Below are 23,579 nucleotides of genomic sequence, written 5' to 3' on the forward strand. Positions count from 1 at the left end.
CAGCCCACAAAATGGGAGAAAATATTTGCAAATCATAGATTTGACAAGGGTCTAGTATGTATTCTATATAAAGAACTCTTGCAACTCAATAACAAAAAGATGAACAACTCTCAATTAGGAAATGAGCAAAGGATTAAATTGACATTTCTTCAAAGAAGATATACAACTAGCCAACATGCACATGAATGATGCTCAACATCACTAGCCATCAGGGAAATGCAAATCAAAACCACAGGAAGATACCGCTTCACATCCACTAGGATGGCTAGAATCAAAAGGACAAATAAGAAGTGATGGTGAGGATATGGAGAAATTGGAACCCTCATACATTGCTGGTGGGAAAATAAAATGGAATAGCTTCTTTGGAAAACAGTTTGGCAGTTCCTGAAAAAGTTAAACATAGAGTTATCATTTGACCCAGCAATTCCACTCATAGGTATATATCCAAGAGAAATGAAAACATATATTCACACAAAGGCTTGTACAGGAATGAAAGCAGCGTTATCCATAATAGGCAAAAAGTCCATCATCTGATGAATGGATAAACAAAATACAATAAACCCGTATAAGGCATATTATTCAGCCTAAAAACGAATGAAGTACTATTACATGCTACAATGTGTATCTTAAAAACATCATGCTAAATGACAGAAACCAGAAACAAAAGGTCAAATATTGTATTATTCCGTTAACATTAAATGTCCAGAATAGGCAAATCCATAGGGTCAGAAAGTATATTGATGATTGCCAGGGGCTGATGGGGAGGAGAGAATTGAGAGTGACAGCTAATTGGGTTTCTTTTTGGGAAATGAAGTTAGTGGTGATGGTTGCACAACTTTATGAATATATTAAAAATCACTGAATTGTATACTGTAAAAGGGTGAATTGTATGTGAATTGTATCTCAATTAAAATAAAGATTCCCCTCTTCAAAAATAGTGATTCCATAGAACCTGGTAATTGATTAAGATTTGAGATGTGTGAGTCAAAGAAAAAGTTTCTACCTTGAGGAATTGGGTGAGTAATAATGCCAATACTAAGATGTGGGTTGGGGGTGGAGGTGGGGGTCACCAGCAGAGTTAGGCCTGGAAGTGAAGATAATGAGTTTGGTTTAGAAAATACTGACCTTTTAGTTGTCTGTGGGGTATTCTTGTGGGGGCAGTTCAAGAAACTTAGGTCTGGACGTCAAAAGAGAGATCACAATTAAGAGATTTAGATTTACGGTCATCCAAATTTCAGTACTAGCTGAAACCAAAGAAAAGGTATGATAGCATTCAGCAAAGAGTTTGGACCTTGGGGGATTTGCTTGAACCAAGAGGTAGGTTGAAAGAAAAAGAACCTGTGAATCTGGAAAAGAGCATTAGTGTGGTAGGAGGAAAACCAGGATGGAGCAGGGTCTTGGACATCTGGGGAGTGTAAGTGTTGTTCTGTACGATAAGGGTAAGAGGAGCCCTGAACCCAAAGTCACAGCTTACTAACCATTCTCATTTTCTACTAAGAATCAGATTAAAACCAGCAACTTCTTTTTCACCTTGTTTTTTCTGTATTACTAGTGCAATAGGAACCAGAGAACATAAACTTTGAGAGCTCATGTCACTTGGAGAAAAGTAGTTCTGTCAAGTACAATGGTGGAAGAGTGTCTTGTGTTGAAGTAATAGGACATTTCAGTCCCAGAAGGCAACTCAGAAATAGGAAGCATTTTAGAGCCCCAAATGGACTAAGGGGCTGTATTTTCAAAAGGCTGCCTTTATTCACTCTGTACGGTCAGTTGCCCTGGCTTATAGTAGCTTTCTGTTGCCAGAGCCCCCAGATGAGAACTAGCAGAAGAGCACATTGTGTGACTAAGGCCCAAGTTTTCTGCAACTGTCTTAATTCTTACACAATCCTGCTAGGAAAAAAACCTCGCTAGACAAACAAGCAAACAAAAGAAACTCTTATTTTCATCCAGGTTCCTCCGGCAGACCCCAAATCCCAGAATTACACAATTAATAAGTATTGACCAGGAATGTGCAAAAACTTTTGTACAAGTGTTGTAATCTAATAGAAATCCTAATTAGCTCTTTTGTGTGTGTGTGTGTGAGGAAGATCAGCCCTGTGCTAACATCTGCCAGTCGTCCTCTTTTTTTTTGCTGAGGAAGACTGGCCCTGGGCTAACATCCATGCCCATCTTCCTCCACTTTATATGGGACACCACCACCCAAGCGGTGCGTCGGTGCATGCCTGGGATCCAAACCGGCGAACCCCGGGCCACTGCAGGGGAGTGCATGCACCCAACCGCTTGTGCCACTGGGCCGGCCCTCTAACTAGCTCTTTTTGATAACAGTTTCCAGGGTGGCCAGGACTAGGATATACTTTTTGTTTGTTTTCCCTTTTTATTTTTGAAGTTGTTTCTCTAATCATAGGCAAAAAATACTGGGAGACCTAAGGATTTAGCATTCTTCTCTATGAAATAGGTCCTGATTAGTCTTTCTCTTTTTTCAAATGAGGAAATCAAGGCAGAAGGAGGCTAATTTGAAACGACGAATCACTGCAGACTGCTAATTACAGCCCTGAAGATATGTGATGTCAGGAGTCTACTCCCAGCTCTCTCCCTCTGTGGCTGGAGATTGTTGAATTTGTCTCAAAGTTCATTATTTATTTACTTAGGAAATGTGCAAAATATTTGTCTTCCTCTTAATTTCTTTTGAGCACTTCATAATTTATGAAGCCATTTCATATCCACCATCTTGTTAAAACCTCACCACAACTCTAAGAGATAGGCAGATCAGGTTTTATCATCATTGTTTTACAAATGAAGTGAGAGATTCAGAGAGGTTAAGCAATTTACCCAAATTCACATGGTTTCCAAGTGGTGGCACCAGAACTAGTTCTCAATCTTGTGACTTCCCTTCCAGTATCTTTCCGTAAGACATGTTACTTTTGAAGTCTGGTCAGTGCTTCATTGTAAGACATGTTACTTTTGAAGTCTGGTCAGTGCTTCATTGTATGCCTTTTTCTTTTAACACAGACTCAAACAAAGGACTTTTTATTCCTTTCCCCAACCGGGAAATAAAGGATTCCCTAACAAGTACTTCTGCAACCCAGGGCAATGGTATACCAGATCAGAAATTAGACACTTTCCCACTGGGGACACAGGTAATGTATTCACTTTCCTGTTGGTCTGTTGACTAGTCAATGATTAATACTAATAATTCAGTGGACTCTCAATTATTTATGAAGGTCTAAGAGGACTTGTTTGATGAAGGCATTTTAGACCCTTTAAAGGGAAAGGGCAGGACAGGATGCAGAGGACCTTCTGCATTAATTTTAATCTCCTCTTTCCCCACTAACCTGTTATCAAATGTAGTATATTTATATATACAACTTTAGCATGTTTTATGCCAGATATTTTTGTTTCTCAAACAGTAATACAACTTGTTATAGTTTTTGGCTGGTTTTAAAATTTCTCCTCCCTACCCAATGTCTCCATCTCCTGTTACCTTGCTCCTTACATTTTCTACCTCTGCCTCTTAATTACTGAATCTTACATCTCGAGTGGCTTTCCCAAAGCTGCCTCTTCATTGGAAAATAAAAAAAGAAAAATTAAGGGGTAGAGATGTCATAGAAGTTGTGGGCAATGGGGAGACAGAGATTATGCAACATGGGGGAAGAATTAAGAATAAGTTTGTTTGTTGTTTTTTTTTGTGAGGAAGATCAGCCATAAGCTAACATCCATGCTGATCCTCCTCTTTTTGCTGAGGAAGACCGGCTCTGAGCTAACATCTATTGCCAATCCTCCTCCTTTTTTTTTCCCCCAAGGCCCCAGTAGATAGTTGTATGTCATAGTTGCACATCCTTCTAGTTGCTGTATGTGGGACTCGGCCTCAGCATGGCCAGAGAAGCGGTGCATCAGTGTGTGCCCGGAATCCGAACCCCGGGACGCCAGTAGCGAAGCGTGCGCACTTAACCGCCAAGCCACGGGGCCGGCCCTAAGAATAAGTTTTTAATGAAAATAGTTAGTGGGAGTGGGATACAACCATTGTATAAGACTTATTTGTATGAGGGAATATAATGCAGAAGTGACTACTTTATATTCAACTTCTCTTTTTGTCTGCATTTTATTTGATAAATTATGAGTAATGAAATTGCTGAAAATAACCAGAAAAAGAAAGAAGCAAAAGCTCTGATTAACCCACAATTTGGATAATCAACACTGTACTAGTAGAAAGTTAGTAAGATTTTTTTCAGTTTGATATACAAAACCTTCATTTTATAAAAAGACAGATTAGCATTTAGTTGATTTCTTTGTTTTTGGAGATTCTACTTGGGTGACTTAGAAACTATCTCAGTTACCATTTTTTAAAATCTTAGTATTGATTTAAAGGAAATGGAGACAAAGGATACTCCAATCTCAAAGTTAAATGGCACTTTTTAGATTAAAAAAAAAACTTCTTTGAAATTATTTCTTGAAGTGAGAGAAAAAGGAAACTGAATAGCTTGCTGTATATACTTTTAGTTTAAAAAATAAATGAGCCCACTTGGTTCAGTATCAAATTGGGGCCGGCCCAGTGGTGCAAGTGGTTAAGTGCGCGGGCTCTGCTGGAGTGGCCCAGGGTTCGCTGGTTTGAATTCTGGCCGCGCACTGTCGCACTGTTTGGCAGGCCATGCTGTGGCTGCGTCCTATATAAAGTGGAGGAAGATGGACATGGATGTTAGCCCAGGGCCAGTCTTCCTCGGCAAAAAAAGAGGAGGATTGGCAGATGTTAGCACAGGGCTGATCTTCCTCACAAAAAAAAAAAAAGAAGAAAAAATAAGGAAGTGGGATTTCTTTCTCTGCGTAACTATCAAAGAGATACTGAACACTTTAAGATGATTTTTAAAAAAGCAAACCCTATATGGCTTTCTATTTTGTATCAATCCTTGCTTAATTATGCCTGAGATTAATGTTCATCCTATTAAAACTCTCAGTAGATCCTGTGGTCAATATTTATCTTCACCAGAAGGTAAAATAAGTATGGGAGTTCTTTAAACAGAAAAAATAAAGTTGGAAAAGGTGGTGCCATCTAACTTCTATGCTGAGCTATCTAAAGTAGAGAAAATGTAGTATTTCATCGGTATATCCTTTACCATCTAAGGATATTTTGTATTTTCAGGAGTCTCCTTACCTACTACCTACTCCAAAGCAACTCTGGAATCTCTTTGTATTGTGGCTGTTTTGAAATAGGCTTAAACCTGGACCTTTGCTTGAAGGTCTGTTTCCCTAGTTTTCAGGGATGGACTTGCTCACTAATAGGAAAGTATTCTGAATCCCTGTAGAAAGCTTATATCTGAACCCCCATTGACTCCATTCTCCTAAACTTTCAAACTTTTTTTAGATGCAGGAAGTGGCAAGAAGGGAGATGCCAAGTGACAATCACCAGGAAGATGGTAAATATTTTGCTCACTGAGTATTTTTCTCCACACTAATCAGAGAAATCTAGATGTGATGGGATTTGGGAGAAGATGGAGATGTCGCATCTGTGGGGCTCTATGTGGTCAACTCTTTTCTGCTTTTATGAAGGGCTGCCCTGGATGCTTAGTGACCTGTGAGGCCTATCCGGTTGAAGAGTGGATATTCTGACTTCCTTTTTTCTTGACTTTTTGTATTGGCTGACTATTCCTAGTTTGTTTTTTTTTTTCCTTAGCTTTCTTGCCGCCTTTTGGATTTATTATTTTTTTATTCATCCATTTCTTCCTTCTACTAATTTGTAAGTTACAGAGTACTTCTATACTTTTAGTATTATTCCCCAAACTACAATGTGTCTTTAACTTATACAATTTTAAAATTAATAAATACCTTAACTCTAATTCAAAGACCTTAAAGTACTTTACTTCTTTTAATCCTTGCTGATATATGTTTTATTATTATGGATTTTAATTCTCTCTTATTTTTGTGTGTGTGTGAGAAGATTAGCCCTGAGCTAATATCTATTGCCAATCCTCCTCTTTTTGCTGAGGAAGATTGGCCCTTGGCTAACGTCCATGCCCATCTTCCTCTACTTTATATGTGGGATGCCTGCCACAGCATGGCTGGATAAGTGGTGCGTAGGTCCACACCTGGGATCCAAACCTGTGAACCCTGAGCCGCCGAAGCAGAGCACCCAAACTTAACCACTACGCCACCTGGCCAGCCCCAATTTTCTATATTTTTTAAAACCCACAGATAATATTTTTACACAGTCCATGTTCATTTTTTATTTTTGTAAGGAAGATCAGCCCTGAGCTAACATCCATGCCAATCCTCCTCTTTTTGCTGAGGAAGACTGGCCCTGGACTAACATCTGTGCCCATCTTCCTCTACTTTATATGGGATGCCGCCACCGCGTGGCCTGACAAGCGGTGCATTGGTGTGCGCCAGGGATCCAAACCTGGGCTGCCAGCAGCAGAGCGTGCACACTTAACTGCTACGCCACGGGGCTGGCCCCCCATGTTCATTTAAATTTATCCATGTGTTTACCACTTTGTTTGCTCCTCTTTTCTTTTTTTCATCCCAGAATTCCTTTCTGAGATCATTTTCCTCTGGCTTACAGTATGTCTTTTAGAATTTCACTTAGTATGGGTCTACTGGTGATGAACTCTTTCAGTTTTTGTTTGTCTGCAAATGCCTCTATTTCACCATCATTATTAAAGGGTATTTTTGCTGGGTATAAATTTCTAGGTTGGCAGTTATTTCTTTCAGAATATTGAAGGTATTCCACTGTATTCTATCTTTTGTGGCTGCTTTTGAGAAGTCAGCTAGAAGTATGTCACTCCTGCAAAATCTATCTTTTTTCCTCTGGTTACTTTTAAGATTTTCCAATTTTTCTGCAGTTTTCTGTAGTTTCACTATGACATGGATTTATCTTTATTTATCCTATTTAGTATTTTTTACACTAGAATCTGTGAGTTGTGTCTTCTTAGTTCTGGAAAATGCTTCAAATATTGTTTGTCTCCCATTCTTTCTCTCTTGTCCTTCTGAGACTCTTGATTAAATAAATATATGTCAAAGATTTTCACCTTATCCTCTTTGTCTCTTATTCTTTTATATTTTTCATCTTTTTCTGTCTGATCTGCATTCTGGATAATTCCTTCTGACCCATCTTTAAGTTTACTAACATTCTTTTTAGCTGTATCTAATCTGCTATTAAGCTTGTCTGCTGAATTCTTAATTTCAATTGTTTTATTTTTCATTTTCATACATTTGGTTCTTTTTCAAATCTGCTGGATCACTTTTTATAAGCAGAAAATTTCCAGCTTCTTTTATATTTCTTTAAACATAGTAAACAATAGCTGTCATATGGACTGCATCTGTTAATTCTAGTATCTGAAGTTTTTATGGGTCCGTGTTTGTTTTGTGGGTCTATATTTTTTCTACTCATTCTCACTTGTATTGTCTTGTTTCCTTTTTTGTTTGTTTGTTTTGGCTATTTGCTGGCTATTGTATTTGAAACACTATTTGTAGGAATGATTTAAAGTGAAGGTATCTTTTCCAGATCAGATTTTCATTAGCTTCTACTAGGTGCCTGGGGCACTATCAGTCTGGGATCACCTTAATCCAGGCTCAAGGTTTGAGGTTCCCTGGACCACCCAGATGATGCAAACCTGGATTACCAGTCAGTACAAGAGGTGGTTAATTTCCAGTTTACCTTTACTCTGAAGGTTGTATCCTGCTCAGGGTTCCATCTTAATCTGGGTGTGTGTCAGGGAGTGGTTTGTCATATTCCTCACCCTGGATAGATCCTGGATTTGGACTTCTGTACTTGTCACCCTAAAACTCCTTAGGGTAAAAGTGACTTTAAGTGTTAGACTTACCTATATGAGTTCTTGCTGTTTCTTAGATTTTGGTCTAGAAATTATTCACCAGCTTATTAGCTCTTTGATGTTTTTGAGAATACATATCATCCACCTTTTTTAATGTCCCTCAACAGGAGGGATAGTCTGAATTATCTAACCTCGTTACTTGTTCTTAGATTCTTTTTGTTACATAAAGATATTGTTCTACAACCTTTCTCCCACTGTATCGGCTGGCCCTGGTAAAACACTGATATTCTTATAGGTTCTATAGAGTTAGAATATACTTAGTTCCACTTCTTTTAAGTCAATGTGACTAACTCAGATATAGTATTTTTTTGTTTCCTAAGGAAGCCCTTCAAGCATATGAAGCTCTGAAAACCCCAAAGAGCACAAAGACTTCTTTTTCTGTCTGCTGCTCTACTTGCCCCACTCTGAGGCTTTTTGGAGATGACAGATACAGCTGTGTGAGAGAAATGCTTTATAGCTGGGTTAGGGATTTTCATAGATTTTGCATTCCCTGCCATTTAATTGGCTTAGGATAGTGGTTCCCAAGGCGTGAACCTAGAACATATGGGTGTGACTGGGGGTTGGAGTGTGCTTAGCTTTATTGCGAGGAGTCTATGAAATCATACACCTACCAACTGTTGTCTATAGATTGAATACATAAGATCACAACTGTTGTCACATGTGGGTGCACCAAATTTTTTGATATGAAAATAGTGTCTAGAAAACTCTGACAGTACAGTTTTAGGAAGAAGCTACTAGGGCATTAGGTTGACATGAAATTTCTCTCTAGAATGTTACAGATTCTTTACTGTTTACACAGTGTCCAGCATGTTTTGTTGTTGTTCCATGTAGAAGTCCTTTCATCACTATGCTACCATTTAACAAAATTATAAACCATCTTTTCCTGAGAACTTTTTCTGGTAGACAGAGGTATGTCCAATGAACAGAGGTACCCTAACTGGGCCAAGAAGAATTCTTATTATATTTTGGGTTTTTTTCTTGGTGGTGGTTAGAATTCAGACGCTACTCACCTCGTCAGTCCACAGTCCGATCCCCGGAGAAGATGGATAGAGAAGGATACCGAATATCTCTTTTGGACCATAAGTCTTCAAGTTCTTCTCCAGAAAAGGACTTGATACTAAAACCTGATACATATCAGCTTAACCATGATGCTTCGTTGGGTAAACGCCTGGATGTGGGTGATTCTAGCCAGATTCATCCCTATCAGTTACCTTCAGATGTTGGTCTAGAAAATTATGATGGTCATTATTCTCAAACTCTATCCCAGCACGGAAGTCTTGGTAAAAGGCCTCAGAGAAACAAGAACTACCGAGAATATAGCATAAATCCTTCAAATGACATAAAGGCCACCACATCCCATTCCTGTGGAGACTTACTGACTTCTCTGTCAAACATTGACTCCAGCACCGGAAGGCTTTTGAAGCTTAGTTCAGGTAATAGCTTCTATCAGTTTATAGGCCTTTTTCATAGGCATGATGATGGAAGTTATAACTGGAAATTTTGGAATTAACATTTCTTAAATTGCGTTAGCATTTCTTAAATTGTATTTCAGGGTCATAGTGGTCCATGGAACCTCTAGAAATCTGCAGGGTATGAATTTAACATGATAGATATATTAGAGGAAATTTGTAGAAATGTGAGCTTCAAAACTATATGTTACTTTAGTTAAATATATCCTGGGACATATTTCCTGTAGCATCGTCTTCTCTGGCCACAGTCACTTCTATTCTGAGTTACTTTCATAAAAAGCTAGTTCCAGGGTAAGTGATGGAGACCACTCTTTAGTTATTTATTTATTTATTCAACAAAATTTATTAAGTACCTACTATGTGCCAGATACTATTCTAGCTCTGCAGATAAAGTAGCAAACAAAAGTAAAGTTCCATGCGTACTTTACCATAGTAAAAAACAAGTCCCTACTTTCATGGAGCTTACATTCTAATGGGGTAAGACAGATGATGAACAAGTTAATATATAGCTACAGTAAGTTCTGTGAAGAAAAATAATATAAGGATATTGAGGCTAGTAAGGAGGATGTGATGTTTTAGATAGAATGATCAGGGAGATCTTCTTTGATGACGTATCATACAAGTAGAGACTTGAATGAAGTGAGAGTGTGAGCCATGTGGATAACTGGAGGAGGAACTTTCTAGACAGTAGAAATAGTAAGTGCAAAGTTCCTGAGGCTCGAGTATGCTTGGCATGTTCAAAGAACAAGGAGGATGCCAGTGCGGTTGCAGCAGAGTGAGCGAGGTCAAGTGTATACATGAAGTCGGGTAGCCAGACTATTATTCTGGGTGAGACCAGAAGCTGTGGTAGAGGATTGACATGATCTGATTTAAGAATTATTCTGGCTGGTGGGTTGAGCATAGACAATGGGAAGCAAGGATAGAAATTTAAAAATACCATTTAAGAGGTTAGAATCCAGATAAGAGATGATGGTAGCTTGGGCTGGAGAGATAGTGGTGGAGATGTTGAGAAGTAGTCAGATTATGAATGTGTTGTGAAGATAACACCGCATGATTTGCTGATGGATTGAGGATGAAATGTGAGAAGGTCAAGGATGACTCTCAGGTTTCAAGTCTGAATAACTGGAAAAATGGAATTATCACTTAGTAAGATGGAAAAGAGTTGGAGGAACGGATTTTAGGGTAGATATCAAGAGTTTGGTCTTAGACATCTTAAGTTTGAGATGCCTTTTAAAACTTCTCAGAGATGTCAATTTGATAATTAGACATATTAGTCTAGAGTTCAGGGAAGAAGGTGGGGCTGGGAATTATAAGTGTATGGATGGCATTAAAACTGAGACTGGATGAGATCTCACCAAGGAGTCAATATAGGTAGAGAAGAGATCTGAGAACTGATCCTGAGCCTTCAACAATCAGAAATTGGGTAGATGAAGAGAAATCAGCATGGAGAGCAAGAAAGAAGCAGCCAATAAGATAGCAGAAAAAACCTCAAGAGGGAATGGTATCCTGAAAGCCAAGTAAAGGATGTGTTTCAAGAAAGAGGGCGTGATTGATCAATACTGTATCAGATATCTTTGATAGAGAAGGAGTGAGCCTGGGACTGAGAAGTGATTATGATATTTGGCAACGCAGAATACTTTAATGAGCAGCTTCAGGAGACATGAGGTTAATAAAACCCTTATTGAGATGAGTTCAAGAAAGAATTGCAGGAAAGGCAATAGAGTTACCGAATACATACAACCCCTTCAAGAAGTTTTGAGGCGAAGGGGAGCAGAGAAATGGAACTGTAGCTGGAGGGGGGATGGGATCAAGGAAATCCTGATGGAAATGATCCAGTAAAGGGAAAATTGATGATGCAGGAGAAAAAAGGGACAATTACAAGTAGAAAAATCCTTGGGCAGTCAAGAGGAGATGGAATCTAATCCATCAGTGGAGAAGTTGGCCTTAGATAGAAACACAGACAGTTCATCTATTGTAACAAGAAGGAAGGCAGAAAATTTATGGATACAAATACAGGTGAGTTGGTAGATTTACTGGTGGTACCATGTAGACGTTTGTTTTGATTGCCTCTATTTTTCTCAGGGAAGTTTGAGGAGAAAAGAGATGTGAAATAGTCATTTCAGTGAGTAGAAGGGTAAATTGACTAGAGTAATGTATTAGGATAACTGGGCAGTACAAGGGCCCAGTTAAGATAATGGTCATGAGTTTAAAGTGAAGACAGTCAGAAGAAATGCATGTTGTTCTCCAGCCACATCACACTGCTCTGGTGTAGGCTTGGAATATGTGGACAGTTGGATTTAACCAGGGTTGAGGTTTTGTCAGGTGAAGGGAAAGAGAAAGGATCCAGAGAGTTGAGGGTATCGTTATTATGACCTTTGGACTCCAGGGTAAGGATGGAAGTGAAATATGAGAGAGTTGAAGGGCAGGTTCATCTCCCAACCTGTTTCCTCCACAGATCTGTATGCCACAACCCATTTCAACACTGACCCTGCTCTGCTGGTCAATGTAGAACAACAATTATCCACCAGCCTCAGTGATTTAACACCAGCACATGGTTCTTTCCCAAACAACTCTATCCTGGGAGACTCTCTGCGGACACTGCTGTTGCCTTCTGGGACATCAGAAAATAGAAAGAGTTTGACCAAGAGATCATTAAGCCCATCAAGGAGAGGATTCAAACAGAAGGCCAATATCCTTGCCACCCTGAATCCAAAGCATGGTTTCAGAGATACTACAGGCAGCGAGGCAAGTGTTGGCTTGTTCATGCTTGTGTAAGAAGCACATCAAGTCCAATTCCAGAATTAGGTTCTGTTGGGGGTGACGGTGGTTCTGACCAAGAGTGATAGAGATTCAAAGGGGTTTTCAGAGGCCACTGGTTAATACTGCCAGGCCAAAGCCTGTGATTTTTTTGCCCTTGGGAAAGTCATTCCCTCTCTGATGCATTTCCTCATTTCTATCACAGGGAGAAAGGTCCCTAATCTACTTGCAGAGCATAAACATGGTAGGGAAGCACTTTGGTAATAAGAAGTGGTGGACAGAGTTGACCACAGGAAGCAATGCGGAGGTTGCCGGTGGCTCAGGGTTGGCTAAAGAGTGATCTCTGTAGCACTGATGTTTATAATCTTATCATGTTTACACATTTGCTTTGGCCACAAATGACTAACTTGTTTGCGACCATTCTTCTAAAAGCATTGCTTTTTTGTCTAGAAATTAAAATTATTCCAATTTTTTTCCAAAGTTGCAGCAAGCAGAAGATGAATTAGCTTATCCAAGGGATTTTTAGCTGAGAGTGGTTCAGAGAATGAACAACAAATCAAGAACCATTCCCACATATACAATATATTCATTTTATAAAATTGTAGTATGATAGTTAGTGTTATACAACAGAACTTCATTATTATTCAGTTCTTAGTCACTAAGTTTTGACCCTGCCTTTGCATACATCCCTGTGGAGAAGGCCTTCCACTCTCCTCTCATCTGTTTGAATATTAATTTTTCTCCAGGCCATACTTTCATCATGAAGCCTTCTCTCTAGTTAAAGGAACCACAACTTTCAGGACCCTCTCTTCCATTGAACCGATGATCCTTTCTCATATGAAACATTTGTCATTTAATCATTTACTGCCCTGTAAAGAAGCAGGAGATTTGGTCAAAAGCAACTATTTCTACTCACTTATTTTTCAGTTGTTGGAAATCTTTTTGCACATTGGCATGGGTTTACAAGATTTTTTTTTTTTTTGGTGGTTATTTGTTTTTTTGACTCTTTAAATATTTTCTATTCAGTTTTCAAAACTTTGGAGGTGGTTATAATTTTTGTGCACCAAAGGGGGCAGTCTTGTAATACTTTCTTGGCTTTTTGGTCCTTTTTTTTTTTTTCCATTTTCAGCCACTGGATGCCTAATTTTCCAGACATGAGCACTATGTGTTAATGTATTTACAGTGAAGGTACAGCGACACTTAAGATATTTGGGATGCTATATTAATAAGACATGTTCTAGGAAATTTTTTCACCTCAATTTCATGTTATATTGTTAAAATAGCAATTAAAATCTCAATGTACTTTTCTGGACTATCTTAAAAACTCTTATTTCTTTTTTCCTGTTTGATACTATTTTTCTTTATATGAAAATCTGTAAAAGAGCTGCTTGAATATAAATGTAGAAGAAAACACTGTTCAGTTTCTAGAAAGGTATAAGTCAGAAAACTGCTAAAAAGTGCATTTAAGAAGTTATAAAAAATAATCCCATGATACACAAAATTAAACTGAACATGAATTTGTGATTAGAAAATTTATTTTTACTAACTGACTTTAGAATCATAGACAAATCATAAAAATTAATTTTAAAAAAAGCCATGAGGCATAATTTGCTGAAAATTAAAAGACTCATAAAAAGTAAAAAAATTATTCCAAAGTTCATAAAAATTATCCCCAACTCTCACCACATTGTGATAAATGAAAGCTACACAGAATTACCCATACATGAAAAACCAATAACAGTAAATATTCATTTTTGACAAGTTCCTCTAAAGTGGCCTTGTGGTGTAACCAGATTTTCTATGACTTTTCTCCCCAATCAGGTTGTTAACTTCCTAAAGGACCTCATCATTAACCTCTTCATATGTTCACAGTTCTTATACAGAACTCTCAATGCACATGATCAGTACTCAGTACACATCTGTTGAATAAACGTTTATCCCATTTGTAATGCCTTTCCCTATTAATCATAACTACATGTGTGACTCAAGTCATAAATATTACTGTCTTTGGTGTTCTGCTTCATGGCTGTCAGATATGACAGCATTAGCTAATTAATCATCTGTCATTTTTTATATCAAAAGAGCCAAAATTGAGAAATAATTTGTTTTTAATATATATCTGCTTTCTTGAAGTCCATGAGACCCAAAAGATTGGTAGATAGATCTATCCAGTAAAATTCACAATTGTGTTTTATTAATTCAGATATAATATATATATGTTTACATATATATTCATTCATGTCTGCATGCATAAAAAACAATTGGATGAGGCCGCCCTGTGGCATAGTGGTTAAGTTCGTGCGCTCAGCTTCAACGGCCCAGGATTCGCCGGTTGGGATCCCAGGCACGGTCCTACACACCACTCATCAAGCCATGCTGTGGTGGCATCCCACATTCAAAATAGAGGAAGATGGGCACAGATGTTAGCTCAGGGCTAATCCTCCTCACCAAAAAAAAAAAACAATTGCGAATTTTACTGGACAGATCTACTTATATATCTGTATATATAAGATTCTTACTGAATAAAAAGTATCTTTAGTACTGGGTCCAACAATAGCATTTAACATATAACATTTAAAATGTTATAGGACAGTTATGTTTATTATCTATTAATATATTAAATGTAAGCTTATTATGAGTTGTAATTTTTATTAAATTAATCTCCATTTTATTTTATAATATATAATACTTTTTAAAACTGTTCTGGAGTTTGATCTTTCCATATTACATAACATAATGTATTGAACCATAGATATAGGTGTCAAAACATTTTTTGTTTTCTTCTGAAAATCTCTACGGAAAATTATGATAGAAGGTACTGTTACCTTTGAAGTTATCTTTGAATATATTGTTGTATTTGCATTGGACATAAATAATATTCTATTCAAATCTAAACTGAAAGATTAAACCATCTTTCTTTTTTTTTAATGTTAACACTTTAAATGTCTGGATTTTACTTCCCTTATTGTGTAAGAATGACAAATGGTTGGGTTTTTTTGTTTTTTTCTTGAGCCTCTCTCTAGTGACCTGGGCAGTTTGCATGGTTTACCAGGAAACCACAGTCCCCCGATCTCTGCCAGAACCTCCCATGTGGCCACTGTCCTCAGACAGCTCCTGGAGCTTGTGGATAAGCACTGGAACGGCTCCGGCTCCCTCCTCCTTAACAAGAAATTTCTCGGTGAGTGCATTCTTAGTTCCTGGAGAAGGGCTCGGACCTTGCTTCTGTTCTGTGTTTTGATAAAAGCCACTCAGCCCCCTTAACTTGCATGGAAAATTGTTATCGTAATCACTTACCAGAATTTCTCAGTTACACAGTAATTGACAAATTTGCATTTTTCTCATAATCTTCTTCTTCCCTGTTTTTATCAGCACTCTTCCTTCATGTACCAATTGTTTTGTTCTTCTTGTGACTTTTTTTTGGTAGTTTTTGAGTTATATGTAGAGTGATGAGCTATGTAAAATAGAGCGTGGCCATGTTAATGATTACAAAAGGATTTTATGATCCTTGGGAAAGTGCCAATAATGAATACAACAGAAACTGGGTTTGATCATCAGAATTCTGAGATGCCTGTTGAAATGTTATGATTTGAAAAACTTGAATGACTAAATGACTGGACTCTTTTTAGGGGTTCTTTTTTAGGAACTTGGGGGAAAACAGTTTTGCAAATGTTGCCCCCATGTGTTTATTTGTTGTTTAATGGAAGAAGAATTCAAGGAGCTCTTGGTGGTGGTAAAAATTTAAGTAAAAACTAGGAACTTTAAAGTTGTTTGGGCTTAACTTTGTGGGGTTTTTTTTTTTTTAATTTCTAAAGGGCCATACAGGAGAAGTCTTAGCCCAGTTACTTTCCTTCCCACGTTGACCCTTTGCTCTCATTTTGTAGGAAGTTATCCCCAGGAGCCACTCATCAGTGACTAGAGAATAGCACAGAGCCTGCTCTCATGAGGGTCTGCTTTGGTTGTCTGTAGAGGATGTGGGATAAAATTTCTTATTCATCATGAAACACTTAATAAATTCTTGTAAAAAGGAGATGTTAGATTACCCTATTTGTCCTACAGAGCTGGTATTTATTGACTAGAAATTCTGTACTTTAGCTTTTAAGATTGGCCTGTGTGCCCAACCTGATTTTTTGGCAGGTCCTGCCCGAGATTTGCTTCTGACTTTGGTAGTCCCTGCTCCTTCTCAGCAGTGGTGTCACTCACATCCTGAAGACACGTCAAAAGCTTTCCACAGGAGGGAGATGGAACTGAAGGAGGCTGGGCAGGTGGTTCCTAATGACATGGTATGCCTCTCTCATCTTCCTTTCCTATTCTTCCTTTACTAGAAAAGGATGGAGCAGCAAGACTAGAACAGCTCTGTGCCATAAAGATCGTCATCACTATGAACACCTAGATGTTCCTGAACCAAAATACAGACAAGTCAGTCGGGCCAAATCTGGAACACAAAACTTGCCAGGACAGGGACAGCTTGGAGGTTCTGCAGGGATGACTCCCCAGTCCTCACGCTAAAGCAAAAATTCTAAAAAAAGACGTCAAATGGAAAAAGAAAAAGAAAGGCCCTAGAATGAAAATATTTAGAATCCTGTTCTTGAAGGTTATGGTTTGATTCCAGTGAGGGAAGATAGATGTCTCTGGGATTGTCTTTCCTCCCTTCTGATGGAGCAGAGAGCCTTGAACCAGGGGCTATTCCTAGAGCGTCAGGCTGCTGACTCTGGGAGAGGAAGAAGGGACTCATATCCTTAGGCTTTTTTTCCCCTTTTCTTAACATTTAGAGGATTTTCAGACACTAAGTTCAATTTCTAGAAACTTTAGATAGGTAACTCAGAATGCTGGCCACTTGGCAAAACGACCACTTGTTCTGCAAGAGTAGTGGATAACTCACAGGAAAGATTGCAACTCCATGTGATAAATTTGCTGCACTTGAGCTCTGTTTACCAATGAATTAAAATTCTAGTGAGAAAATCAGAGAGATGCTGACCTCCATTCAGTTTATCACTAAAGAGATGAAAGAGTCTTTCAGTCTTCTAAAAGCACTCCTCAGAATTTCAGGTTCTTAATGCGTTTAAATTTGTTTTTGGATCTAAAGGAAAGTTTGAAGCAAAAACTGGTCAGAGTGCTGGAGGAAAACCTCCTTTTGTCAGAAAAAATCCAGCATTTGGAGGAAGGTGCTGCCACCTCAATTGTGAGTGGGCACCAGTCCCACACTTACGGTAAGTTCAGGAAAGCAATGTGTGGTGTGTCCCAAGACCACTGTTTGTTATAGATGACCCGTTTAATAAGCTTCATCATCTAGAGCTCACATGGCTTCCTAAATGGAAACAGTCATCTTGCCTCAGAGTTGTAACACAGGTGGCTTGATTTACCAGAGGAAGCTCTTCGTCAGTGTAAAGCAAATACAAATGTTAGTTATTATTGTCATTATTTTTGAGAATGACACTTGTTTTTTCTGATTATAGAAGATTGAGTTCTTTATAGAAAGTTTGAAAAATATAAAGAAAATATAACTCCACTACACAGCAATAACCACCATTAGTGTTTTGGTATATTTTCTTTCACCATACCCCTATACATATATTTTTAACTCAAAATTAAAATTCGTGTCTTAATTTTCAAAAAATAATTTACATACAACAAAATGCAGACATTTTAAGTTTGATGAGTTTTGACAAATATATACACTCATTTAATTCCAGCCCACTCAAAATACAGAACATTTCTGTTGCTCCAGAAAGTTGCCTCACACCCTTGTGCAGTCAGTTTCCCCAGCTCTTCGCTCTAGGCAATCACCAATCTGATTTCTATATCCTAATGTTATTAATTTAATAGTATAGGCATTTCCTATAATATCACATGAATATACTACAGTTATCTATCTAGTCCTCTATATAGTTGTGTTTAATGTTAGCTATTATAAACAAAGCTGCTTGCCATTATTTATAATATTATAAGTAATTCTAAAGAATTTCCAAACATTCGAGAAACCTGAGATGGAAGAAAAGACCCTAGAATGAAAATGCTTCTCTGAGATTATCTTTCTTCCCTTCTGATGGAGCTGAGAGTCCTAATATTTGTACTATGATAAATAATGTGGCTGTTAATATCCGTGTACATAAATCTTTGTGTATATTGCAGATTCTTTTCCTAGGAGACATTCCTAGAAGTAGACTTAGTGGGTCAAAAGATGTGGACATTTTTGAGGCTTTTGTTACACATTGCCAAATCACTCCCAAGAAAGGTTGTTTCAATTTACACTCACATCAGCAATGAGTGTATTCGAATGCCCTTTTCACTCCACCCTTGTCCACACTGGGTATTTTTTTAAATGAAAAATAATATCCCATTGAAATCTTGATTCATACTACTTTATTATTAGCATAGTTTAGGCTAGTATTTTAGGTAAAGTCTACCCTTGACTTTAAACCTCTAGCTCAGCACCCCTAAGCAAACATTATGGTCATTTGGATTTAAATGATAAACTTGATTTGGAAGTCAGCAGTGAATTTCCAGAGTTGAATCTCATCACTATCTGATTCTTACAATCAGATAATGCCCGAATAATCAAGGCATCTCTACTTACCTATTCTGAAAATAAGTAGGTGTTTGTTCACTAGATACCCATTTTTAATCAGCCATGAGGCCCAGTACTGTATTTTGGCTTACTAGTGATAAATACAGCTGTTGCCGCCCTGTTTTCCACCTTCTAGAACCTTGCTACTCAAAGTGTGATGCACAGATCAGCAACATTAGCATCACCTGGGAGCTTGTTAGATCTATAGAATATTGGGCCTCAACTCGGACTTACTGAATCTGAATCTTTTTTTTTTTAAACAAGATCCCCAGATGATCTGTAAGCATATTAAAGTTTAAGAAGTCCTCTTCTAGAAGACTTACTTCCTTAGGACCAGAGTTTCTGTGCTTTTACCTACCTCATTATTGCAGGCAGTGGTAACATATTTGGGGAGGTAGGTATGAGTATCTTGGCTACAAATTCAGTTTCTGCAAGCACTCATTGAGCTATTACTATGTGCCAGACACAGTTCTAGATGTTTTCACATGCTCCATAGGGAGTGAAGGACATACCTTAGCAAACTAAAATGGAGATACAGAGAGACCTAATGTTTGTTGACTGCCTGTGCTAAGTGAGGACAGGTGTCCCACTGAATCCTCATAACAGTGCTATGGGGCAGGGTTATTGGCTCTAGTGAAACTCAGAAAAATGAGCTAACGTGCAATATTAAGTGGCTGAATTTTAATTCAGATCTGTCTGTTGCTAAACCCCATATGCTTGCCACCATATCTGCTATCTCTAAGGGAGGGAATGGTGAATAGAGTGTGAAGGTGGGTGCAGTGGTGCCCCCAATTCTTCAAGATGTCCACCTGACTACCTAAGCTCTGTTCAAAGACTAGCCACTTGGAATCCTGCTCACCACTGACTACTGTACGTTTTTTAGATGATCTTCTGCGCAAAAACCAACAGTTGAACATGCAGGTAGCTTGCCTGAGCCAGGAGCTTGCCCAGCTGAAAAAGCTGGAGGAGACAGTGGCCCTTCTCCATGAAAGTCAGAGGTAGGAGTGGGTCTATCTAGCTGGTTTCTGGAAGCAGATGTTTACTTTCCTTTATCTCCTTTGTTTTAGTTGGCAAGTTAATAGCTATATACTTTTCAAATTAACTCCATTCTGTGTGTAAACCTCCCATATCTAGGACAGTTAGCTCAGGGACCAAAGTACTGCTTTCCAGGACACACCAGGGACTAAATGTCTTTGCTGGCATTGGTGGGTTGCAACACCTCAATAGTAAGTAGTTTCTCACTGAATCCAACAGGACCCTTGTTTGAGTCAGCTAGCTTTCCCTGGTCACTATGTGCCCCTAAAATCAGCCATCTGGCTCTTCTGGAAAATGCCTGCCTGCTATTGGTCACAGAAGAGACATTGAGCACTCAGAGAGAGCGATAAAGAAAGAATCCAATGTACCTGTGCCATTCAGAGGAGCTCAATAGCACTCGCCTCTTCAAAGAACAGTATCCTCAGGATGCAGGCTAGACAATTCAGAAGGGGCCTCAAGAAGACTGGTACATTTAGAGAATCCCTTGACATTTTGATTTGCCAAACACCTTTACTAGGTCTTTCAATGAAGTTTAAATATAAGAACCCCATCCCCAGACCTTCAGCCCCAAGCTTCTCTTCCTGATTTTCGTTGGAATAGCTTCATATTCAGAGGATTAGACTGAGACTCATTCTGGATGGCTTTTTTTTTTTAACTTTTCATTTTAATTATTTCAAACATATGCAAAAGCAGAGCAAGTAGCATAAAGTCGTGGTTCTCAAACTCAGGTGTACATCAGAATCACCTTAAAAACTTGAAATGCAGATTGCTGGGCCCCACCCTCAGAGTTTCTGATTCAGCAGGTCTGGGTTGGGAACTGAGAATTTGCGTTTCTAATAAGTTTCCAGGTGATGCTGTTGCTGCTGGTCTGGGGACCACACTTTGAGAACATTAGGGTATATCTCTTTAGAGACGTACAGTCAAATCACTATATTTTAAAGTAACTTGAAATAATTCTTTTGTGTGTTGTTAAATCATCAATTCAATATACAGGTTCAATTTGTTTCATTTAGCTTTTGAGTCATATGGAATTTTTTTATTATTTTGATTTAATCTTGTTTTATAATTATGTAAAACATTTACATGGTCCCAAAGTCAAATCTACAAAATAAGATAAATTCAGACAAATCTAGCCTTCCTTACCTGTCTCCCCTATCCTTTCCTTCCCTCCCACTAGCCTTCCACTGTAGGTGTGGGTGTGTATTTGTATTCTCCTTCTATTATATAAAAAGAGTCATAATGTTGCTTTAACATTTTATCTTAGAAATCAGTTCTAAGATATCTACACCAATCAGTGGTGTATAGTTAGTTCTCATTCCTTTTTATAGCTGCATAGGACTCCACTGTGTGTTTATTTAGTTAGTCCTCTATTGATAGACATTTAGGTTGACAGTATTTTGCTGTCACAGATAGTGTTGCGCTGAATAGCATTGTGCATGCATCATTTCTTTTTTTTTGGCCAGTCTCTTGATGGCTTTTAACATTACATGGTAATAAAGAGTCCAAGAACACAATCATGACTAGCACCACTAGTTAATTGCAGAGGCAGGATAGATTAGAAGAAGTAGAAGTTAAGATTTGGGAATAAAAATTGGAGGCCTGGTCAGGTGCCAAACTCCTAGTGCTTCTACTTACCTCATCATGAAAGTGCTTTGGAAAGAACAGAACAATCACTATACGAAATGTGAACTATGTTATTGCTACATTTGGTCTGGAACATAATCAAACAGAACTGTAATGAAGAAAGAAACTGTTGGCCTGCTTTTAAAATAACCCACTCATAAATCGGACAGTTCGTTCTATTTAAAGATGTCACTTCATTTTACATTTGTCTTTAGCAAACATTTCAGGTCTTAATGGCATCTACTTTGCTTTTATGATTTCATGACTGCCTTTTTCCCCCCTGCTTTAGATCCCTGGTGGTAACTAATGAGTATCTGCTGCAGCAGCTGAATAAAGAGCAAAAAGGTTATTCCAGGAAAGCACTCCTGCCTCCTGAGAAGAATCATCACTTAGGGAGATCATCACCCTTTGGGAAAAGCACGCTATCTTCCTCCTCACCAGTGGCACATGACACGGGTCAGTATCTAATACAGAGCATCTCAGATTCTGTCCCAGAGCCTAGTTTATGGAGCTAGTACTGAATACCTTCTCTGCAGCTTCCTCTTGGCCCCAGGGGGCTCTCAGTGTCATTGCCACCAGTATGGTGGTATTTACTCACAAGATTAAGAAAAAAATATTATTCTTATTACATTGTATTGGCCCTTCTTTTTATTTCTCTTTTTATCTCCTTCCATCAAGTCATTTTTTCCTTCTGCCCACAGATATAGTTGGCACTTAGTCCTAGGCATCATACCACACAGAAACATTTGGCTGAAAATGTCGAAAAGGAAAAACCACTAGACATTTTTCCCAAGTATCACTTGAAATTCTATGGTAGGAGGTTAAAAAAGAACATCCATGGCCAGGTGTGTTTCATGTTAGAATAAATTTCAGAGAATCCATATAGATTGGTTCATCAAACATGTTTTGAGTTTCCTCCCACCATAGTGAAAAGGTGACAAGGTCTGATGTCTGCCCTGGAGCAGCCAACAATTTAGTCGGGGAGAAAAGCAAAAACTCATGTGGAGCTCAAACTTGGCATTGGTACTAAACAGATCTAAATAAAAGCCTAAAGATACCCTAGAAAGAGAGAGAGAGAGAGAGTGATTCCTACTCTGGGGAATTGGAGTAGATGTCAATGAGGACTTGTTTGAGTGGAAGTGTGTAGAATGAGTACAATGGTAGCAGGTAGAGGGGATGCAGAGCCTCCCAGGCAAAGAGTGCAGAATAGAAGAGTCTGGAGCCCCCAGAGGGATCATAGGGCAGGGAAGATGTGAGTCATGGGGCCATGACAGTATATAACCAGGGGACCTGTCCTAGCTTGGAAGGTTTGGTGCAGAAAAGTGTCCCCTAAAGAAATGATCTTTCAACTGAGACCTGAAGAATGAATAGGAGGTCATCAGGCAAAGCATACAGCTGAGGATAGAGGCAAAGGGGAGAGCTGCAGAGAGAAACAACATATGCAAAGGCCATGAAATGGGAGGGAACGTGGTCAATTCAGGGAACTGAGGGGCTGAGAGGAGATAAGCAGCAACTAGACTGCACGCCTCCTTGAAGATTTTAGATTGGGAAGGCAGAGGAGTGGCAGATTTGTATTTGAGAAGCTCTCTCTGTAAGAAGAATGGATTGATGGCCTTGTGGAGTGGGGGATGCCCAGAGAGGGGCTGGAGAGATGAGAGAGAAGGCTGGTGCAGTCCAGACCAGAGATGCAGCTTCTGAATGTTAGCTTTGGGCTCAGCATCCACTTTACACGTGAGTACCCTGTATTTCAGACATGAAGCATAATCTTTCCTTTAATCCTGATTGATTGGGCATTTAAAAATCAATGGGAAAAGATAATGAAAATGACTTTAGGTATGTTTCTGCTTCAGAGTCACCCAGGTAGCTAATGTTACCAGAGAGTATGTAGAGGGCAAAGGACTGTTGACTTAATGCCATGTGGTACTTCTCTTCATCTTCAGGGTCACGTCAGAGAGAGGGGCAGGAGGAAAGATTAGACGCATATCTGCTCCCCTGACCCAGGTGCTGTGCAGGGAAGGAGAGCTATTGCCATAATAATGAGACATGAAGATCACAACCAAGATCACACATTTCTAAGTTATAAATAAAATCCACAGACCTCTGGATTTTATGTGGGTTGCCAAAAGGAGGATGTACAGAGGAGCCATAATTTCTTTGAGCTGCATGGCTCTGAGGGAGCTAGAGTGAGCTCATGCTCTGTGGAAAGGTTAGTAAAAACAGTCCCCCCACCCCTACTTTCCTGGGCCTGTCTTGGCCCCATGGAGCCTAAGGCTCATTGAGCCTAGACCTCCAAAGAGCCTAAGCCTTGCCCAA

General features: G+C 38.8%; 1 protein-coding gene across 1 annotated transcript in view; it reads left to right on the top strand.

Annotated features, from left to right (window-relative positions):
• The window catches only part of LRRC36 (leucine rich repeat containing 36), a 53,494-nt gene extending 31,612 nt beyond the window's left edge, over positions 1-21,882 (top strand). The window contains exons 6-14 of the mRNA XM_058528630.1: positions 3,007-3,134; positions 5,354-5,405; positions 8,810-9,250; positions 11,742-12,031; positions 15,056-15,221; positions 16,178-16,323; positions 17,127-17,250; positions 19,492-19,606; positions 21,556-21,882. Coding sequence (XP_058384613.1) covers positions 3,007-3,134; positions 5,354-5,405; positions 8,810-9,250; positions 11,742-12,031; positions 15,056-15,221; positions 16,178-16,323; positions 17,127-17,250; positions 19,492-19,606; positions 21,556-21,781 — 1,688 coding nt within the window. The 3' untranslated portion in view covers positions 21,782-21,882. The remainder of the gene's footprint in view (positions 1-3,006; positions 3,135-5,353; positions 5,406-8,809; positions 9,251-11,741; positions 12,032-15,055; positions 15,222-16,177; positions 16,324-17,126; positions 17,251-19,491; positions 19,607-21,555) is intronic.
• Positions 21,883-23,579: the final 1,697 nt, after the last annotated feature.

Source organism: Diceros bicornis, chromosome 32, assembly GCF_020826845.1.
Source record: "Diceros bicornis minor isolate mBicDic1 chromosome 32, mDicBic1.mat.cur, whole genome shotgun sequence".
Classification (NCBI taxonomy): Eukaryota; Metazoa; Chordata; class Mammalia; order Perissodactyla; family Rhinocerotidae; genus Diceros; species Diceros bicornis.